The 21894-nt window shown below is 48.9% G+C and overlaps 1 protein-coding gene across 1 annotated transcript in view; it reads right to left on the bottom strand.

The window, feature by feature from the left end:
- Nucleotides 1–11571: 11571 nt before the first annotated feature.
- Nucleotides 11572–21894, bottom strand: part of PLXNA4 (plexin A4) — a 483041-nt gene continuing 472718 nt past the window's right edge. Inside the window, exons 31-32 of the mRNA XM_027538965.1 lie at nt 20972–21122; nt 11572–18666 (exon numbers count right to left, since the gene is read on the bottom strand). Coding sequence (XP_027394766.1) covers nt 18571–18666; nt 20972–21122 — 247 coding nt within the window. The 3' untranslated portion in view covers nt 11572–18570. The remainder of the gene's footprint in view (nt 18667–20971; nt 21123–21894) is intronic.

Raw genomic sequence — 21894 nt, 5'->3', positions numbered from 1 at the left:
CCTTCTACGGTCTTGAATCCTGTTCTATGACCAGAGCAGTGAAGACCGTCTATCTCGTATGGTTGTTACTGTTGTTCAGCCGCTCAGTTGTGTCTGACTCTTTGCGACCCCATGGACTGCAGCACTCCAGGCTTCCCTGTCCTTCACCATCTCCTGGAGTTTGTTCAAATTCACTTCCAGTGAGTTGGTGATTTTGTGTGGAGGCACTAGCAGACCCTGGCTCTGCCTGTGGCATCGCCTCCAAATAGGATTCCTGTTCCAGAGAAGGGAGGGCGAACTTCCTCTGCCAGCTGAGTTGATACCACCGAAGGGAGTGAGACAGCCTTTCATGGCTGTCTCTGAGGTCACAGCCTCTGTTAGGAGCGTGTCCCAGGCTGGCAGCCCAGGCAGGACTGGCCTGAATGAGCCTGTGTGCATACTTCTCTCATTTCCGGTCCTGCGTTTCCACACTTCCCCCAGACAAAGCCCGGGGGTTCTGCCTCTCCCCAGGTGTCCCTTTGCTTTCACATGTCCATGCTGGGGAAAGTGGCTTTGTTTTGTATGTCCCTTCCATCCCTGCCCTGCCCCATGCAGGCTCTTATCTTGGTTCCAGAAGGCAGGGCTAAGCCTCTCAATGAAACTGCGTGGAGAGACTCCAGCCTATACAATTATATTTTAAAAAATGAAGAAGAAACTTTGAGACAAATCCAAGGTTTCCAGGCATCTAGTGAGAACGAGTAAGAAAGAGCCACTGAAGCAGCAGAGGAGGTCCTGGCCTGAGCCTTGGACTGATGGCTTCCACGCATTACCAGCCAAGTCCAGGTGGGTCCCTGGGAACCAGCAGAGGGCCCAGAATCTGGAAACTGGCTGAGCATGCTGGGCAGATGGATCGCTTTATTACAGAGCAGGCTCTCACTCCCTTTCATTCTCACTGTTTTGCCTTATTTAGTTCTTTTTTGCCCATGGTCTTATCCACTCCCCTGGGGAAAAACCACACTAGTCCTGCTTCTGGAGCTCTGACATGTATCTAGCAAGCTTTAGATACTCACGCTGTTGTTTTCTGAGTTGAAGCTCATGTTCCCTGCAAACGTCAAAGGAATAATTATATCATGAAGTACACATGGGCTGTTTCTGGGAAAGAAAGAGATGGACAGACATCAGCTGCTCCTAGGGGAGGGGACTGATGACTGGGGACCATGGGAAGGATGAAGCTCTTTTACACTTCTTGAATTGGATCTTGTGTACATATCTTATCTATTAACAACAACAATTAATAACCAGTTACATCACCCCCAAAGTGTAGAACAGATCAGGGCCAAGAGGGAGGTGCCATCCCATTTTAGCAGGAAAGTTGGGCATGGGTGTGTTCTTTTGGGGCATCTCCAGCTCCATCATGGCCCCAAGTCAACTCATTCCAGTGGGCCCACCTCACTTCCCTGGTGACTCAGATGGTAAAGAATCTGCCTGCAATGCAGGAGACCTGGGTTCGATTCCTGAGTCAGTGAGATACCTTGGAGAAGGCAATGGCAGCCCTCTCCAGTATTCTTGACTGAAGGATTTCACGGGCAGAGGAGCCTGATGGGCTACAGTCCATGGGGTCACAAGGAGTTGGACACTACTGAACAACTTTCACTCACTCACCACGCATATGAGGCAGTCACTTCTGCCTTAGTTGTATATTCAGTTGTATATGTCTTTCCTTTTACTAAGACAACCTGAGTGCAAGCAAGCAACATTCCATTTGTGAAAACATGAAAACCCACAGCAGTAATACAACAACCTCAAATTATAAGAAAGTTTCTGTCAGATAACAAATGACATCTCCATGACCTTGGGGATGTGCAAAAATTTCTTGAACAGTACCCTGAAATGCTAACCATGTTAGAGGAGAGTAATACATTGGACTATATTAAAAAGGTCTTTTTCCATTTAAGTCATCATTTGAACAGTGAACAGGCAGCCCATGGACAAGAAGAAGATATTTGCAAGACAGACACACCTCGGTTTATTGTGACTTGCTTTACTGTACTTTGCAGATACTCTCTTCTTATTTTTTTTTACAAAGGGAAGTTTTATGGCAACCCTGACACAAGCAAGATGGTTGGCATCATTTTTTTTTCTAACAGCATTTGCTCACTTGGTGTCTCTGGGTCACTTTTGATTGATTTTTACAGTATTTCAAACTTTTATTATTATATGTGTTTTGATGATCTCTGAGCAGTGATGTTTGGAGTTACTATTTCAAAAAATATTACAGCTTATTAAAGCTTCAAGTTATGGTTAGCATTTTCAGCAATAAACATTTAAAATTAAGGTAAGGATATTATTTTTAGACCTAATGCTATTGCACACTTAATGGAAGACAGTATGATGATGGTATAATTTTCAGATACCTGGGAAACCAAAAAATTCATAAGACTCACTTTATTGTGGTGGTCTGGAACCAAACCCACAATGTCTCTGACATACACCTATACATCTGATTTTTTAAAAAATCTGATATTGTAAGAGAGGGTGAAAGAGTTAGCATGTTCTTTACAAAAAAGGCTATCCCAATGGTCAGTGAGTACATGAAAAAGTCCTCAGCATGGTTATTCATCAGATGGATGCAAATTCAAACCACAGTGAGACACCGTTATGCACCCAGCAGAGTGGCTAATATGAGAGATGACAAAAACCAAGTCTTGCAGAGGCGTGGTATGGTCTGAATTCTTAGACATCTCCTATGGAAGTATGGACTTGTTCAGTCGTTTTGGAAAACTGTTTGGCAGTGTCTGCTTCAAAACCTAAACACAGGTCTGCTCTAGGACCCAACAATTTCTCTACGAAATATTTATGTGAAAGTAACAAAATATATGTGCACAGAAAAGCTGCATAAGAATGTTCACAGTAGCGATGAAATACAATGCAGCAAAAAGAAAGAACTCAATGATACCAGGCCACAGTGTGGAGGAGTCTCAAAGACATTATATTGAAGGAAAGAAGGGAAAAAACTAGACTGACTATACATTGTTTGTTTATATGAAGTCTGTGTAAAACTAATCTATGGTGATAAAACTTAGAACAGCAGTCAGATCAGGAGGTGGGGGAGAGTTAGTGTTTATTTACCAGGAAAGGGCATGAGGGAACTTCTGGGGAGATGCGTGTGCTCTATATCTTGATCTGGTTGCTTGTCATAGTTGTTCAGTTGTTAAATAGTGTCTGACACTTTTGCAACCCCATGGACTGTAGCCTGCCAGGCTCCTTTTTCCATGGGATTTCCCAGGCAAGAATACTGGAGTGAGTTGCCATTTCCTTCTCCAGGGCATCTTCCTAACTCAGGGATTGAACCTGCATCTCCTGCTTGGCAGATGGATTCTTTACCACTGTGACACCTGGGAAAGTTAGTATTTAGTAGGGAGGGGCATGAGGGAACTTCCAGCAGAGATGCCATGTGTTCGGTATCTTGACCTGGTTGGTACACATGTGAACATTCACAGTTGTACTCAATATTTTCATAATTTAGTGTATAAAAAGCTCAGTTCAGTTCAGTCTCTCAGTCATGTCTGACTCTTTGTGCCCCCATGGACTGCAGCACGCCAGGCTTCCCTGTCCATCACCATCTCCCAGAGTTTGCTCAACCTCATGTCCATCGAGTCAGTGATACCTCCAACCATCTCATCCTCTGTCGTCCCCTTCTCCTCCTGCCTTCAGTCTTTCCCAGCGTCAGAGTCTTTTCCAATGGGTACAAAAAGTAGATCTCAATTTTATTTTTTTTTTAAAGGGAAAGGAAGCTCAACGTTCAGGTAGAAAAAATGATGAATGTCCTCTGAGCCAATGCAAACTCTATGCTGTCTTCCAGGAGTAAGCATGGAGAGAGTGATGGGGTTATAGCGACTTAGCAGCAGCAGCAGCAGCAGCAGAGCAGTGCAACCTCGGTCAGATCTCCTCTGAGTGACCTAGCACTGTGCCAGTGGATCCCATGCTGGAATCCAGAGAACAGAAGACTGCTCCTGGCTAGATGAGTAAACCCCAACTCCTGGCTTTGGGAGAGCAGTTCCTGGCATGGCAAGGCTGTTTCTCTCACACACATCTGCTCAAGTTCAAGGGCTGACACTTCTGTGGGTTGTCAGTATTCCCAGTGGAGCCCCACCTTACACCCTGGGGCATCCTTGAATACAGGTCCAAGCTGGATGGGGCCAGCAGGCATGGTCAGAGATGCCTCTGGACCTGGGTGAGACCCTAGGTGGCATTCTGGGCCATCGCTCTTCAAAGTGTAGTCCATGACTGAAGCCTGTCCACAAACTGATGCTCACCCACGATGATGTAAGATGGAAAGAGAGAGTAAGTGTTGAGAAGCTTCTACAGCTATTAGAAAGAGTCCTTTATGTCTATCGAATTTCCTGATTAGAAAATTGTGGCTTATTAGGTGTATATCTATATTCTTCTTTTCATTGATCTCATTTGTTTCCATCGTGTTTTGCAAACACTTAGAACTGCGATGGACTGAAAATTTTTACAGAGAACCCGGTCTTGCATCTCAGGTAGTTGGAGGGGCATTTTCCTAGATGGTCAGAGGGCGTGTCCCAAAAGAGCATATGGGATTGCCGGGGCGGGGTTTCTGATAAGTCGGGAGCTGTTGATGCCTGCAGTTGGCAATTTTTAGAGACACTGAGCAAAACAGCCTAACTGTGGTTTCCATAGTTACCAGCCACCGCCGAGGAGAACATGAGCAGATTTTAAAGGGAAAAGCCCAGCACGGCCAGAAGTCAGAAAGGTGGGGCGGGTGCTGGACCCCAGAAGGAAACTGGGCCACTACTCTACGTAGTAGAGACCATTAGCTGTGGTCTTGATCCCAGAGGCAGATGCCCTGGGGACCCAGTGATGGCACATTGCCATCTCAGCTGTCCCTTAAGGACACAGGCAGGCTGACGAGAAGCCTTTAATCATGGCACCAGGAGAGATTACCCTGCCGGGGTTCCCCTCTCTGGTCCTCTCCCAGGGCCATCTCCAGGACGGTTACCTTCTTTCACCACCATAAAGCCCACGGTCTGTGGACCTTCACCCAAAGCAAAGTTAGCAATAAGGGAGAGGCGGCGGGAGCCGACTTGTACCAGCCCCACTGGCCTTCGTGCTCAAGCTTGGGACCAGGATTTCAGTCCAGCCTCTCCTCCACTGTCATCGACTGGGGTCAGTACCTCAGTCCGTCCTCTGCCTCACAGGTTCAGTCACGTGCTTGTTCAGTTTTGTTTCCCTCAGCAAACATTTCTAGAGCACTTGCTTGAGGCCAGAACCTGTCCCAGATGCTGGAGATAGAGCAGAGCCCAAGCCGAGACGGCCTCTGCCTTCATAGAGTTCATATCCTAATGGGAGAGACAGATGATGGGAGCATAAACCACAAGGCAAGGTGATGATACATTCCACTGGCCTCGGGGTGGTGCATTGGGCCAGGAGGGGCTGCGGTGTTGGCAGAAACATTTACATGCAGACTTTAGTATTTGAGGGGATGTGTCCATGCATGGTAAGTCGCTTCAATTGTGTCTGACTCTTTGTGACCCTGTGGACCATAGCCCACCAGGCTCCTCTGTCACTGGGGATTCTCCAGGCAAGAATACCGGAGTGGGTTGCCACGCCCTCCTCCAGGGGAATCTTCACAACCCAGGGATCAAACCTGCCTTTCTTATGTATGTCTCCTGCATTGGCAGGGGGAGTTTTTCACCACTAGCACCACCTGGAAAGTCCATCTGAAGTGATGTGAAGGGCTTAAACACAGCCGCCAAAAGTAGACCCTGTTTTTGGTAATATGACTCACAGGGTCTGTAGAAAGTGCCACACAAGCCAGGGTTCAAAAAAATGCTTGTCAGTTGAATCTATGGAGCCGCAAAAATCAACGATTTGTAAGTCCCTTTCGCCCACACATGCATGACCTTGAAGCCCAGAGAGGCCCTTGATACTCAGTGGATTTCAGACAGGACTTGGGTTCCCACAAGTGCCAGAAACTCCGCCAAAGAACCCACCTGGGCCTCCAGCCACCAGAGGGCATTGCTGCTGCTCCTTGGCTTTGACGCAGGCGGCTGGTAAGCCAAGAGAAAGACTGATGTTGCTTTGGGAAAATATTTGGATTATGTGAAATAAGAAGCAGTCCCGCCTCAGAATTATAGGCTTGTAAATCACTCTGGGGAGAAAAAGGGCCAGGGGGACGGGCGAGATGTGGGCCATGAGTTTACGATTTCTCCAGAAGCCCTTGATAGAATTACAGCCTCATAACTCATGGGGGCCCACTCTTTCTCCCAGCCTGGCTTCAGCCCCCTACCCCCCGACCCCGGGAAAGGTTGATCAGGATGCCCACAATGAGAGACTTGATTGGCAGAGGCCTTAAGCAAGCCCCTCTAAAGCTTTCTGGGGTGTGTGAGGGGAGGTGGCCCTCATGGCTGTTTGCACATTGGGTGCTGGCAGTGGGGCCTCAGTTTCAGAGACCCGGTGGGTCTGTGTCCGTGGGAGTTCTGGAGGACCAAGCCTGAAGAGGGCAGCCGGTCTGCAGGACTCGACACCAGACAGAAGGGGCTCTGAGGGGTTCTAGGGGGAGGCAGCCACCTGCTGCTAGGTCCCTTGGACCCACCCCACAAGGACCTGTTTCTCTCTTTGAATGCAGTAGCGTGTCATGAGGCTGCCTTGCTTCTCCTCCCTTGTCTGAGCCATGTCTCTAGTTGGCCCTTTAACAAAATAGCCCCTTCGGTCAATACAGTGCTGCAGAAGGGCTCGCAGACGTGTGCTGGGGGAACTGGCACCGACCTCCCTCCAGCTGGGAAGATGTGCCATGGTTAGGAGGAGGGGGTGGCTGACGATATGCCGGCCATCCCTCTGCCTCCCGCCATGGCCTCTGTAATGTCCAGGGTTTATAAAAAGGCCATAGGGAATATGTTTCCAGTGGTGAGTCAGTGACGCCCTGTTAAATATAGCAGCCTTTGGAAAACCCTAAGGACTCCACCAAAAAACTATTAGAAATAATAAATGAATACAGCAAAGTGGCAGGATACAAAATCAATATACAAAAAGCTGTTTCATTTCTATATGCTAATAATGAGCTAACAAAAGGAGAAACTAAGAAGACAATTCCATTTACAATCACAATAAAAAGAATAAAATACTTGGGAATAAATTTAACCAAGGAGGTGAAAGACCTGTACATTGAAAATTGTAAGACATTGTTGAAAGAAATTGAAGAAGACACAAATAAATGGAAAGATATTCCATGCTCATGGATTGGAAGAATTAGCATTGTCAAAATGTCCATATTACCTAAAGCAATCTATAGATTCAGTGCAAACCCTATCAAAATCTCAAGGACATTTTTCACAGAAATAGAACAAAAAATTCTAAAATTTATATGAAATCATGAAAGCCCTCAAACTGCCAAAGCAATCAGGAGGCAAAAAAGAACAAAGCTGGGGGCATCACACTGCCTGACTTTAAGCTATTTAATAAAACAAGCATGGTATTGGCAGAAAAACAGATATACAGATCAATGGAACAGAATTGAGAGCCCAGAAATAAACCCTTGCATATATAGACAACTAATTTATGGAAAAGGAGTAAAGAACGTAAATGGTGCTGGGAAACTGGACAGCTGCATACAAAAAAAAAAAAAAAAGAAAGAAACTAGACCACTCTCTCACTCCACACAGAAAAATTAAAATAAAATAGATCAAAGACTTGAATGTAAGACCTGGAACCATAAAACACCTAGAAAAAAATATAGGCAGCATGCTCTTTGACTTCGATCTTAGCAATATCTTTCTAGATATTTCTCTGCAAACAAGGGAAACCAAGCAGATACTGTATGTTGTCACTTATACGTGGAATCTAAAAAATAATACAAATAAATGCAAATGCAAAACAGACTCACCAGCATAGAAAACAAACTAACGGTTATCAAAGGGAAGCGGGAATTGTAGGGGCAAAGTAAGGATATGGGATTATGAGATACAAGCTGCTATGTATAAAATAGATAAGATACAAGGATATATTGTGTGGCACAGGGAGTTACAGACATTATCTTGTAATAGCTTTAATGGAGTCGAAGCTGTAAAAATGCTGAATGTTGTACACCTGAAACTAAGTAAAAATGTAAATCAACATACTTCAATCTTAAGAAAGCCTAATAAAAAAAATAAAAACAAATTAAATGAACAAACCAAACCAAACAATAAGAAATGTAGCTACAGAGAGCAGTCCTGGCGACCAGAGGAGAAGGGGCAGAAGGAGGGTGATGGATGGAAACTAAGTTTTTGGCGGTGAGGGTATTGTAGGGTATACAGAAGTAGGAATGTAATGTTTTAGATGTGATACTTATAGAAGGTTTTAAATCAGTGTTACCTCAAAAAATAGCTACCTTTTTCGAGGTGTGCTTACTACGCGTCAGACATTGTATATATAATCCTACCGTCTCACAACTTCTCACGATTTTCTCACAAGTTACTTCCATTTCACAGATGAGGAGCGTGAGGCATTGAGCTGTAAATCAATTTGTCTAAGCCACTCACATACAGCTAAGTAGGGTGTTGACGATTAGAACCCAGATCCCACGTCACTCTTGTGCATCCCACCAGGGAGCCTGCCAGCCTCTCATCCCTGTGAATGTCAGTCTCTAAGGTTTTCAGCTAAATTCCCATTCAATTTCTTTTCTTCTCTCCCTGCTTTAGTTCCCAGTTGCAATCCAGTGCCTATCTTTTCTCGTTTTCTCTGCAATATCTTTGCATTGCCAGTGCTATGGTGATAATCAACCTACCATGGAAAGAGAGAGGGAGAGAGAAGCTCTTGGTTTATAGTTTGTTACAATAGAGCCCAATCAAGAGTATAAGTTTTAGAGTCAGAGAAGCCTAGATTCCCATTCCAGCTCCATCACCCCTATCATTTGCCGTTTGTGGGATGGGAGTTGCTATTGCTTTGAGCCTCAATGTACTCATCCATAAAATGGGTGGAGCAGTGACAGCTACTGCAGAAGGCTGGATCCTAAGAATGAATGAAGTAATGTATGTAAGTGATATATCAACTCATAAAATGAGTTGATCCCTCTAAGGCAGTTCCTTCTGGCCTGGGAGCTGATGACCCTCTTGTCACAGGGCATTAAACCAAGGTTACAGTCCTCCCCTACACTTGTATATGCTTCTCCATCTCCTCCCAGATGCTATACATTCTCAAGGCTCCTAAATTTTTTAATTGATGGGATACCAAAGACTAATGACATCTTGAAAACCTTGTCTTTAGGATCAGTTTGGTTTCATTATATGATCTTCTTCAGGTATCTGATCTTGTGGCCCAACGCTTTAGAGAAAACAGTGGGCATTTGTCTTATTCCTAAGTATCCAGCTTTGAGTTCAGAATAAAAGAAATGTTAAGACCTGGTCTACTACTGAGTTGAGGAGACAGGACTGAAAACAAGGTGAAATTATTAGGGAATAAAATTATCATGTACATACATCAGCACTGGTTCTGTTAAAGTGCTGAATGCTGTATTACAGGCAATTAGAGGCTCTAGCCACTCAGGATAAGGTGCTAATTGTGCAAGAAAGAACGGCAGAGGTGCTGGAGGAAGTTGAGTAGCAACCAGTCCCTCTGAGAAGTCACCTGTGAATGTGTTGGGTCACAGAGCCAGTGGGACTTATCGTTTTCAGTTATCCATTTCTGTATTTTATTGGGAAGCTGTATTCTTTCTTTCTTTTCTTTTTTGGCTGTGCCAGGTCTTAGTTGCGGCATGTGGGATCTGGTTTCCTAACCAGGAATCAAACCCAAGCCCCCTGCACTGGGAGCGCAGAATCTTAACCACTGGACCACCAGGGAAGTCCCAGAAAGCTTTATTCTTATATTTCAAAATTTGGGCAGCTGAGAGATTCTTGCACTGACTTTATTCATTCATCTAACAGACATTTTTAGAGCAACTACTACATTCTTGGGATAGGACCAAGTACAAGACAGAGAGTCAACATGTGGGGTCTTTCCTTCAGGAGCCCGTCACTCAGTACTGAAGCCACCATCGGCTAAAAACTTGTAAGATGTTGGGACTCACTCTAAGTCCTTTGAAAGCCTTACATCACGTGATCCTCTCAACAACTCTGTGAGGAAAGCATTATTATTCCCATCTTTCCAGATGAGAAAAACCAAGATTTGGAGACAGGAATTTGCTCCAGTTGACTGTGCTAGGCAGTAATTGGGGGCGGGGGCGGGGGGGGGGCGGGTCTTTGCTATTATTCTATGTAGAGAATGGGTTCAGGCACAAAGGGGGATGAGGTCACAGCTGTCTGGATGTGGGGTGCTCACACAGTGAGCCCCAGGTGTATCCCGCCTGTGTTGCCCATGAGAATTCACACAACTAGAGGCAAACCACCGAGGAAGAAGAAATGAGAAGGGCCCTGAGGGATCAGGGTCAGTGCAGTCAGGCACATGAGGAAGGGGTGCCATGATTAGGTCCTTGTAGTTGGCGTGGGTGGGCTGAGCGCCATCTCCAGTGACTCGCCAGCCCCCTCACTGACAACCCTGCTTCCTGTAACCCCCAGGCCTGCCCTTGAGTTGCCAGAGGTGGCCAGGTTGGACCAGACAGTGGGGGAATCTGGCAGGTGTAGAAGCAGCAGGACTGAACTTCTGAACTCCAATATGGAAGAAGCATAAGAAGGGTCCCTTCGGCTGGCAGCATGTGTTCCGCCCCCGCTTTGGTCTTAGAGCAGTAGTCCCCAACCTTTTTGGCACCAGGGACCAGTTTCAAGGAAGACCTTTTTTTCCACCGACCAGGGGTGGGTGGGTGGGGGGTGGTTTCAAGTGCATTGCATTTACTGTGAGCTTTGTGTATGTGTGTGTTAGTCACTCAGTCGTGTCTGACTCTTTGTGACTCAGGCCCCTCTGTTCATGGAATTCCCCAGGCAAGAACACTAGAGTGGGTCACCATTCCCTTCTCCAGGGGATCTTCCCAATGCAGGGATCAAACCCGGGTCTTCGGCATTGCAGGCAGATTCTTCACTGTCTGAGGCACCAGTTTATTACTAATCCAAGGCTGCTGCTGATCTGACAGGGGGTACCAGTCTGGGGCCTAGAGGCTGGGGACCCCTGTCTTGGAGGGATCGTCAGGCCTTTATTAGAATCAGGCAGCAATAGGTGCTGCTGACAGCAGCCAGCCCGCATGTGTGAACCAGCCTTTCTGGACATCACAAGAGGCTGTCGTCCACTGCCTCCTCGAGGCAGCTGCCATCTAGAGTGAGGACTTGGGTGGGGAATGCGTTCTCTCCAGAGTGTGTGCCTGGAGAGCCTGTTGAGAGAGACTGAGAGACTGTTGGGCTCTGTACTAAAGCGATGTCTGCTGATGTCCCAGTCGTATTGACTGGGAATACGTCTGCTTTCCCCAGCTTGGCAGGGTTATCACCTCCTGAGATGCCTGCTCTGTAGCTGAGGACAGAGCCTTAAGTAAACAGATGCGTCTCAGGTGGTGGAGTTCAGACATCACATAGCTGAAAAGAGAATGGGCTGTGTGTCCAGACCGTAGGGTATGGTGGCCACCAGTGGCTACTTGTGGTCCCGCCTCTCCCTTTCAGACAGACACATAAAGAAACATTCCAAATCCCAAACTGCATTTTTTATTATTTTTTAATAAACTTTATTCTATATTACAAATAGGTTTTTTTTTTTTGTTCTGAACTGCAAAATAGGAATGCCTTATATTTACATACACAGGTATACAATTAATTATAACAAAGGTACAGAAGCTTGCCTTTACCAAGTTACAACTGGGCTCCAATTTAAATAGCATAGGTTTCCTTTTTAAAAACTTTTATTTAAAATCTTTTTTTTTTTTTGTAATCTTACTTGGATACACTTCTTTAAAAACCAAACCAGAAGACCCTCTTTCCTCTAATAGATTTCATCCACATATCTTTGAGGCTCATTATAACACTGTTGTCTAAAGATATGTTTTGCTTTGTTCTAACAAAGGGTTGGTGTTCAAGGTGGGAGCTTTTTGGAGACAGAAGTGGGGTGAGGCTGCGAGTGGGTGATGGGAACAGGACTGACCAACCTGCTACTTTCAGCCACCTGTCTCTGAGACTCAAAGGCCCCTGCCTGTCCCTTAAATCACCCATTCATCCTTTCCTGCTCCTCCTCCTCTCTCTAGTATTTGAGACTTAACTTTGGGTCGTCTGACCAGGCCAGACTCCTCTTCCCCCACCCCTTGGCTCATTGAGCCATTATCTGTTGTGGTACCCTGGAGTTGCTGGTTGCTATGGTAACTTGGCAGGACCCTGCTGAAAGACATAGGCTGGTCTCTACTAGCTAAAGTGGGGAGGAGGGCGGCTGCCTCCAACCCTTCCTTCCCATCTTGGGGCCTGGGGTTCTTGTTCTTGGTCAGTGCAGCCAACACACGACTAAGCCAGGACCTCCGGCCTCAAGGATGCCAAGCCTTGAGACAGTGATGGGGGTGCGGAGAGTCATTCACCCTAAAACACAAAGTCATGGTTTCCAAATGGAAACAAGATTCTTTGAGGTAAGCTAGCTTTTCTCTTTAAAGAACGGAAGGTTTAACGAGCCAACAAGCTGACGGGAACACTGGGGAGGGACAGGGAAGGAGAACACACAGGGACATGCATGCCTTCTTGGTCATCTGCCTGAACTGTGTCCAACAGTCCTGTTTGGTAAAGTGGTGCCTCAGTTTCTCAGGTGTCCTTTGCAGTGCTCTTTAACTGTACCCTCTGTTTGGAATTCTACTCTTATAAGGGAGCCCTTCTAAAATGTGCTTGACTTATAAGATCAAAGATACCAACAAAAGAAGTTCTGATAAAGAAACTGGTGGAAGACGAGATGCACAGACCTCTTTGCCATGCGCATCTGTCTTTGTGATCCCTCCACGACCAACCCCTAATAGGGTCTCCCTGCTGTTTGGGGGAAGCCCTAGGGTTCAACAACACCAGGGGCAGCCTGGAGAGAAGTGAAAGAGGATATAGAGTGGAGGGAAGGTGAGGCTCACCTGACCAAGGTCACTCGCCCTCCCCCATCCCCACCCAGCTCACCGTCTCTGCCAGTACAAACAGAAATCTCGTTTTATTCATTAGGGATTCTGTTTTGTTTTGATTTAGGGTAGTCACCTGCCTACTCAAAGGATTTAATTGGACCTTAATGAGTATGTATTACTTTGACAACCAAAACATCCTTTACCTTATACAATAAAATTGGATACTCCCCTTAATTAAAAAATGATTTTATTGGGGAACACAAATTCATAGTTTAAAAAAAGGTCTCTCCTGAATGAAGTTTTACTGCAGAGATTCCTTTCTGAATGGGAGGCTGGGTCGTTCCGTTTTCCAGCACCATGACCGGAAGAGGCTCCCGGAGCGTCAGCCTGTCCCAGGAGCTGCCTCTACGGCGTCACCTACAGCTGTCCCTCGGTCTCTCTGTCTGTTGTAGGATGACTCGTTTGCTACACCTGTGGGGTGAGGCGGCACAGGGGGGAGGAGCAGGGTAGCACTGCATGCTCCAGCCAGCGAAAGTGCAGGGAAGCACCAAGAATGTCAGCAGCCCCTGGCTGCTTCCCCTGGCATGGCCCTGGCCCAGGGATATCTGGACCCATTTCTTTAACAAGTGGGATTTCCTCTGTCCCCCAGTCCCAGTTTCTCCTCAGCCCCTTGGAAGTCACAGGCAAAGAATTCTGTGTCCCCCCTACCCCCGGTATTTGGATTTTACATACACACCTGGGCTCCCTCCTTAAACTCAAACTCTTAACATACACAAACAAAAAATAAACTACAAAACCCCAAACCACCCATCGATGGTTCAAAGATAAAGGGAAGGGCTGAGAGACAAGGGGTCCTTAATGGTCTGTCCTGAGAGCCAACAGAGAGAGTGGGAAGCTGAAAGAAGGTTCTTGATGACTACATGAGCTAGAAGCAAGCAGAAGGTCCAGGAAGCAGGTGGGATCTGCCTGGGTCAGTCTACTGGGTGCTGGGGGCACCCTGGGGACTCTGGTACCTATCCATGGAACTGCCTCTCAGAGGTCCACCCTAGGTTCTCATTGTGGAGGGGAGAGGGTGGCGCTGTTCCTGGAAGGACTATAGTCCAGGGTCAAGAAAAGAGTGTTTATGGGCTTTCTGTCTGCAGAGTGCCTCCCCAAGGTCCCTCTCCCTCCACAGGTCTCTGTGAGGTGGGAACGTCTATTCTTGATTAACAATAATTAACCTTAACCTTCACTAGGCTAAATATTTGACTTCGCATTCTGTGAGGTCAAGGAGAAGTGTCTCTTAGTCTTGAGAGAAGAGACGGATGGCACACAGAGCTTCCCCATTTGTAGGGTGGGAACGAGGCCTTGTTGAGGCTCTGAAAGCATCAACAGGACTTGCCTTGTGGAACGGAGGTCACTGGGGAAACCACTTCTATGGCTCCTCTGATGGGAGACCCACCAGGCCCCAGCTGTATCAGGGAGCCTCGAGGGGGGCAACTTTGGAGGGCAGGACAGGGCTGGGGTGGTCCCAGGAGGCTGGACTGAGGGCGGAGCTGTCCACCTGAGGCTGAACAGCTCCCGAACTTAGTGGATACATGGCCTTGGGGCAGAGCCTCACGTGCAGGGTTTGGGGGCACTCTGCTGGGGAAGGGGCACACTCAGGAGCCAGACATGCAAAGGGGATCAGAGGTTGAGGACCTATGATGAGGGAAAGGGGAGGGGGCAGTGTTGGGATAACACATCACACTGACCCCAGTGTTGGGAGGTGAGAGCTGGAGACCTTACCCCACTGCTGCCTGGGACCAGGCCTGGCTAGTCTGCCTGTAATGTTTAAACTGACTTGTCTCTTTCCAGCGTCTCTGGCCTCACTCACTCACCCATGGGCTCAAGAGAGAGAGGCTCTAGGCTGGCTCTGGGTGTGCACGGTATTCTCGGTCAATGGGATATCCAGGTTTTCCCAAGTCCCTGAATTCCAAACCACACTGAAACAAGGCAAGAGGAAGTTAACAGCCACAAAAGCCAGCTTCAGGCAGTGTTGCTATTTGTGGTGACCAGGACATGTCAGGGTCTCTCCTTCCAGGAAAGGACAAGGAATGGTAAATATGCCCACCCCTGGGGAGACTTGTGCCCTTGGGAGGGATGACCAGCCTGCAGCGAATTGTCCCAGCCTCTCTCTGCTCATTCTTTCTTAAATTCAGGACCTCACAGCATTTCTCCCTGCCTCTTACCATCCCATTTTGCTCCAACATTCAAACTCCTCACCTAATCCAAGTCGGTTATGTGTGACTGTGTGATCTCCTGGTACCATTTTAGACCCTGGTGGTTCCGAGGGGTTGAAGGAGTGAAAGAGACGGGATGAAAGGAAGGTGAGGAGACATGGCCTTTCCTCCTGTGCTCTCTGCCCAGGACTCTAGGAGTCAGATAAAGGTCCCACCGTGAACAGAACTGTGACCCGGCACATAAACTGTGACACGGAGGGGGGCCCTGAAGAGACCTCCCTCCTGCAGGACCCAGTCTGCCCAAGTCCCTTCTCTCATGCATGCTGGCCAGCACGGGGTCTCCGTCCTGCCAGGAGGAGGTTGGGGATTCCAGGGGAGGTTCGGAAAGAAGATCTGGGGGGAAAGAACAGCTTTTTTTTCTTTTTTTTTGATCACGCTGCCTTGTTTTTACTTTGAAACAGATCACACGTGCACCAAGAATCCAAACAAAAGAAATGGAAAACAAACAGCAAACGGAAAGAGAGTTCTTATGGGCAAGATGGGTTGCGCTCTGCATGACTCTGTCCTACTTCTCCATCCCCAACAGGCCGCAGAGACTTCGGGCAAACAAAGCACCAGAAACCACCACCCCACCAATTAAAGAAAACCTGCCCCAAACCCTCCCCCAGGAGACATGAGGAAACCAGGGAAACGTGCCCATCCTCCTCCCCTCTTTCTTCCTGACATTTCTTTGATGGGTTTGAGGTTTCTCTTATAATGAAAAACATAGGGAGAAAAAGTTTTGTACCGACAACAAAACAATAACAATAATAATAATCCAGTAAAAAAAAAAAAAGCTTCAGCAGAACCATGGTAACAGTCTTTTTCTCTGCTTGTTCATTTTTTTTTCTCTAACTGTGCAAAACTTAAAAAATAAATCAAAACACACTCACTTACGCACACACACACACAGAGCTTCCATTCAGCACACCTGTGTTAAATATGTTTGTGTCTTTCTTCTCCCCAACCCTTCACATGTGCAAATATATGTTAGCGGCCCAGGTGCCTCCTCAGCCTGCCTCCCACATGCTTCCTTCCTGGCCTGCCAGGCCTTGTAGCTTCTGGGGAGGAAATCAAATGATCAAGGGGAGAAATTCCACGCTTCTTCACCTGGCACTTCATTTGCCGAGACCTTTGGTTATGTTTTTCCCACTCAAAATGCATCGCTTCTCACTCTCCTCTTCCCGTTGATTAGGCTACTTGCGTTTTGCCCATCACTTGTCCCGCTCGATGCCACATCATGCCCTGCTCTGTGTCACCACCGCCTGGCCTCCAGTCACGTCCAGGCTTCTCTCGGTCAGTGATCACCCTGATTTCCTATAGACAGGTGACTTCACCCCCCAGTATGCAGCACAGAAAACAAGTATGGAAATGTCCTGAAGTTGCAGAATGAATGGTGGGCAAGGGCAGAGAAGGGAAATGCTTCAGACCCTCCCCGCCTGCCCCCGCATAGGACCAGAAAGCTTTCTGAGCTCTCTGCCTACTCCCGGGTCAGACAGATACACACACACACACACACACACACACACACATGCATGTGCACATGAGATCTCACACACACACACATGCTCATATCCAAAGGGGCTAGGATTCTTCAAATATAGGGTGTTCCACAGATGTTGCTGGGAATGGTCTGGTCCCTTCCTCTTTCCATGAGGGGCCCCTTTGGAGTGGATGGCAGTGGAAGATGTCTGATGCTTGAGGAGTGAAGACAAGACTGGAGGAACCTCATTCCCAACCCCACAGATGCCTCTGCCTGTCTCCCAGAGTGGGGAACAACTTCACATCGGGGTTGCCTGGGGAGAGTCTATGGCCGAGACGGGACCACAGATGGAGAGATGGCATCTAAGGTCCTTTCAAGGTTACAGGTTTCCACGGCCCTCCATCAGACTGTCTCTCACCATAGCCCCTGCTCACCTAGGACGCATGTCTGAGCACGTATCTGGCTGGCTGGCTAAGACGACGTATCCGTGAATGGAAGGACAGAGGGAGAGACACAATGCCAGGGCCAAGGTCAGTGGTATGTCCCTCCTCCCATTTCCGGGCAGGTCCTTCCTCTTGATTCTTCGGTCCTCCCCAGACATGACAAACCTAGGGTTGAGTTTGGCTGGCATTTTGGTTTGTCTCTGAGAGGCTGTGCTTGCAAGTGTTTCTTCCCGGGATGACTGCAGAAGGGAGGAGGAAGGAGAGTGACTAAAGCGACAGCTGAGATGTTGATGAAATAATTCCCGGGGAGGTCTGAACAGTCCATCACAAAGTCATCTGCATAGCAACGGCACCAGACTCTGCAGGGAGTCAGGAGCGAGGCTGTCGGCCCCAACCTTCTCTAGACTTCTCAGGAAGGACGGTGGGGGTGGAGCCACGGGGACCACTGGAGGTAGAAGCTCCTGGATGCACTGGTGTTTGACCTTGACCCCTGATGAGTGATGACTAAGGAGGGTTGGAAGTGTATCCTCCAGACGGTGCTTGGGGGTCTGCAAGGGATCAGACCTCTGACAATGGCCGTGATTCGTTAGCATGTGGGGGTGAATGGAAAACAACCAGTTCTGCTTCCAGATAGATGCAACTCTCTTCTTTTCTCTCCTGCATGTTATATTTCTGCCACTATGAGCCACATCGGGAGGATCTCCATGGTGGGCTGTAACTGCTATTTCTCCTGTCTGGTTTTCCACAGGCCAGGACCGGGCAGGCAGGGCACCTATGGGCGCTCAGAAGGACTCCGAAAAGATCTGAAGGGGACAAGGGAGCCTCTGCTGCCAATCCCACATGTGAGAGGCAGCTTGCAAGGTGCCCCTCAACTCCTCACGCTCTCCACTCCAGCCATATGCAGGAGGTGCCGCCTTTCTTCCCAGAGTTGCAGGGGGACCCCGTGGAGATAGACACCTGAGCCAGGTGACACCTTCCCAGTGAAGATAACACTGAGCTCACTGCCTCTTCTCCAGGCCAAGTTCAGACCCACGTGGGGACTATGGAAAGACGGAAGGTGGGGTAACAGCATAGAAGCACCCCCATCCATGGCTCCTCATTCGTATCCGGGCCCTGCTGCTGCTGCTCAGGGTCAGCTGGGAAAGAGGGCCCCTCTGCTGTCTTCAGGTCAGGCCCCTTGGCGGGGTGAGGACAGGCCATCCTGGACTAACTTGAGGGTCGGCGGCTTGGTTCAGTCGTGTTGGCAGAGGAACTGAAAGAGAGGGGATCCAGGAAGGCAGGAGAGACAGAAACAGGCAGAGAGAGAAAGAGAGAGGGAGACAGCGCTGCTTAGGGGATGCTGCTGACGCCAGTCGGAACTTGCACTTGGTAAAGATGATAATCTAGACTGAGGCACGGCTTGGTGTGTCCCTCCCTCTGGTGGGGGAGGGGGGAGCGGGCGAGCTGGAAGGACGGTTCTCAGCTGTCTAAGCTCATGAGGGTTATGACTTGTTCTAGTTTGTAGGCCAGTTTCTGCTTCCCACACTGGTCATCGTGGTCCAGGGGTCCGAGGATCTGTTGAAGAGCCAAGAACGGGGTGGTTACCAGTTTGTGTGCACGTGTCTGTGTTCTTGGGGTACGCACTGACAGGGCTTGTGGTCAGAGAGTTTGGGAAGACGAGCGTGGGTAAAGCAGCCCACACAAAGTTGCTGGGGAGGCAGACGGCCTCCACGACTTGGGTGGGGAGGTGTGTGGGGGCGCTTGGGCAGAGGGAACCAACTCATGGGCATCCATGTGTCAGTGAGCACAGGACGCCAGCACACACGTAGGCATGTCTGAATACACATGTACCTTTTGCTCCCTACGTACCACAGCTGAGAATGGGCAGAAGACACCTGTGCCGAGATGCTGCTGTTACCTCTAGGCTAAACAGCAGGGGGATCCACACCCAACGGAAACTACAGCGCTTAGTGTCTCAGGGCAACTATGATTTCACACTATCAAGACATCCCACTACCCTGTGAGAAAGGAACATCTTCCCATCAGCAGCCCAAGGCCTGAAATTCCACATGCAGAAAGTTATTTGACTCAACTTTGCCTGTTAGGAAACAAATATCCCTCGAAGAGTGATGTCTCAAGCTTTACTGGTGACAGACATCTAATGACCAGCATCTACACAGCCTTCGCTGAGATTCAGTGGTTGGTGGATGAGAATAACAGGGAGCAATTGTGGGTACAAGCAGGAAGATGTGTGGGAACCTGGCTCAGACTCAGGAGGTGTAGCACTGAATAACGGCTCCGCCAGTTTCTAGCTGGGTGACGCCGGGGCAAAACACGAACTCTCTGAACCCTCCTTTCCTTCTCTGTAAAACCTGGGACCTATGACCCCCTCTCTGAGTTGCTCCAAGAGAGGGCATAAAGTCACGTAACTAACGTGAGCACCTGTCACACCATGCCTACTCCAGGAGGGGCAGGTGACAGACAGGGGTCCGGAACTAGGGAGTAGGGTGGGAGGGCAGCAGGAGAGAAGAGGAGGCTGAAGGCTGGAGGAGGGCCACCCAGAGCTCTGGATTTCCTGATCCAGTTAATCTATTTTTAATTGGGGAGACCAAGTCAGTTGCCAGCTTCTCAGCTGGCCAAGAACCACCAGTGATTGGCCCTGACATTTCATAAAGATGGGACATTTTCATGCTAACAGTAGAAGAGTGAACTTGGGAAGCTGGTGGCTCAGTGGGAAAGAATCTGCCTGCTGTGCAGGAGACTCAAGTTCAATCTGTGGGCTGGGAAGATCCCTTGGAGAAGGGCATGACAACCCACTCCGGTATTCTTGCCTGGAGAATCCCATGGACAAAGGAGCCTGGCGGGCTAGAATCTGTGGGGTTCAAAGGGTTGGGTATGACTGAACATGCATAAAAAGATAAAAGAGGACCGAACCTGCAGACTGATGTCCTTTCCAAGACGAGACAGTGGCACTCATACACTGGCCTACTCTGTGTCGTCCTTACTTCACAAGTGGCCCCAGACAGGTGGAAACTGTCCTGGACCAGCAGTGGCCCACAGGCTGGCTGCGGGGTCCCTCTCTTAATGGACCCGCTGCCGACTTTCTCCACACTTGTTCACAGCTCATGGCCTGTGGGCACCAGGACTGGGCCCTGCTGGGGCTCCTAGATCCTCTCTTGGGGACAAGGCTGGGAGGACGTAGAGAACCCAGAGTACTGGCTTCAGCTCCTATTACTACCTTCCACTCAGAGAAGGTGGCTGTGCTGCTGCTCGGACATGGGGAGCCTGACTCTGAACCCACTTGGTCTGCACTGGTATGGCCAAGAAAACTCCTGTAGGCACCTTTGTGCCGGCCAAAAGATGGCCATGTCTGAAGGGGCAATGACCCCAGGTGAGGTTTCTTAACTAGGGAACACAGCAACTAAAGACAGACTCCAGTCTACTCTGTATCTATCCTGTTCTGATTCTACCCTATCATCTTGTTTCTATTCTATTCCTTATGACCTGCCCATGAATGTGAGGAACTGCTTGATTAAAGAGAATGAAGTCAGAGAGCGATATAGAAGAAATAAAGGAGAAGGAAGAAAAAAATAAAGAGAAAAATGATGAAAGAAACAGAGACTTGCTGTATATATCTGAAAAGAAGAGGGATTATGTAGAATTTACAGAATGGAACATTTCTAGCATCCCAGTCTTTGGAGCACAGCCCCCCAGTCCTGGGTGATAGAGTTTCCCCTGGCAGAAGTGGGTGGTGGAGGTGCCTGGGGTGGTGCTCTTGGGCACTGAAGCTGCTCCAGGCAGGAATATCTGGGTCTCTCCCCAGTCCTTCCCCAGGGGCCCCCGAGCACGGCAGGGCAGGGCAGGGCAGGGCAGGGCTCACCTCCTCACTGTACTTGCCCACGTAGGAGAAGATCTCGGAGAGGGCGCTCATGGTATTGAACTCATTCATATGCATCCGGGACTGCTCAGCTAGGTACGCGTTCATGTCCTGGTCGCTGATGGCGGGCATCTTCCCGATGTCTGAGTAATACCTGTGGCGGCATGGGAGTGAGGAACTCTGCGTGTGTGTGTGTGTGTGTGTGTGTGTGTGCGTGTGTGTGTGTAGTGGGGGGCCCAGGGGAGAGACGGGTGCTCCCAGCCCTGGGTGTGGGTCCAGCGGATGCCTGTGTGTGACCTCTTAGGGACCACGGCAGGCTCTCTTCCAACTGGGCTTCAGAGTGCCCTCTGCAGCTCTGGATGCAGGAGGCAGGGAGAAGGGATTCAAGAGTGACCCAGACAAGGTCAGAGAGTGGACACAGTGGGGCAGGAGGAAGGACGGGCTGTCTCCTGCACTGGCTTTGCTCCCAGCTCCCACAGGAGTGATCCAGTCTGCCTCTCAGGTCCTTCTAACACCCCCTTCCGCAGATGCAGGAAGTCCCCTCCAGGGGCCTGAAGGCTCTTCTAAGCAGTTGCTCTGCCCTGACGTCGTCCCCATCTGTGAGTACTAGCGGGGAGAAGGGTGGGGCTGGGGGTGCTTGGTGGGGAGAGGCTGGGAGAAGGCAATCAGTTACTGTCACTTGCAGCTGTGCTCTCCTGTCAACTGGTTAATTAGATGCCAACATTTACATTTTTAATTTCTGCAGTTTGACATTTTATGCAGCAACCCCCAAATCTCCCACCAGAGGGGAGCTGTGTCGCGTCCTAATGAGGAACCAAAGGCCCCCCGGTGTCCCAAAGACAGCCACCTCTCCTGGGTGCTTCCGGCCGTGGGCCACATGGCAGAGAGGCACCTGCAGGGGTGGAGTAGGGTCAGGACCTCGGGGC

Source organism: Bos indicus x Bos taurus, chromosome 4 (assembly GCF_003369695.1).
Source record: "Bos indicus x Bos taurus breed Angus x Brahman F1 hybrid chromosome 4, Bos_hybrid_MaternalHap_v2.0, whole genome shotgun sequence".
NCBI lineage: Eukaryota > Metazoa > Chordata > Mammalia > Artiodactyla > Bovidae > Bos > Bos indicus x Bos taurus.
The sequence above is the reverse complement of the archived record's forward strand: the minus strand, read 5'-3'. Positions and strand labels throughout refer to the sequence as shown.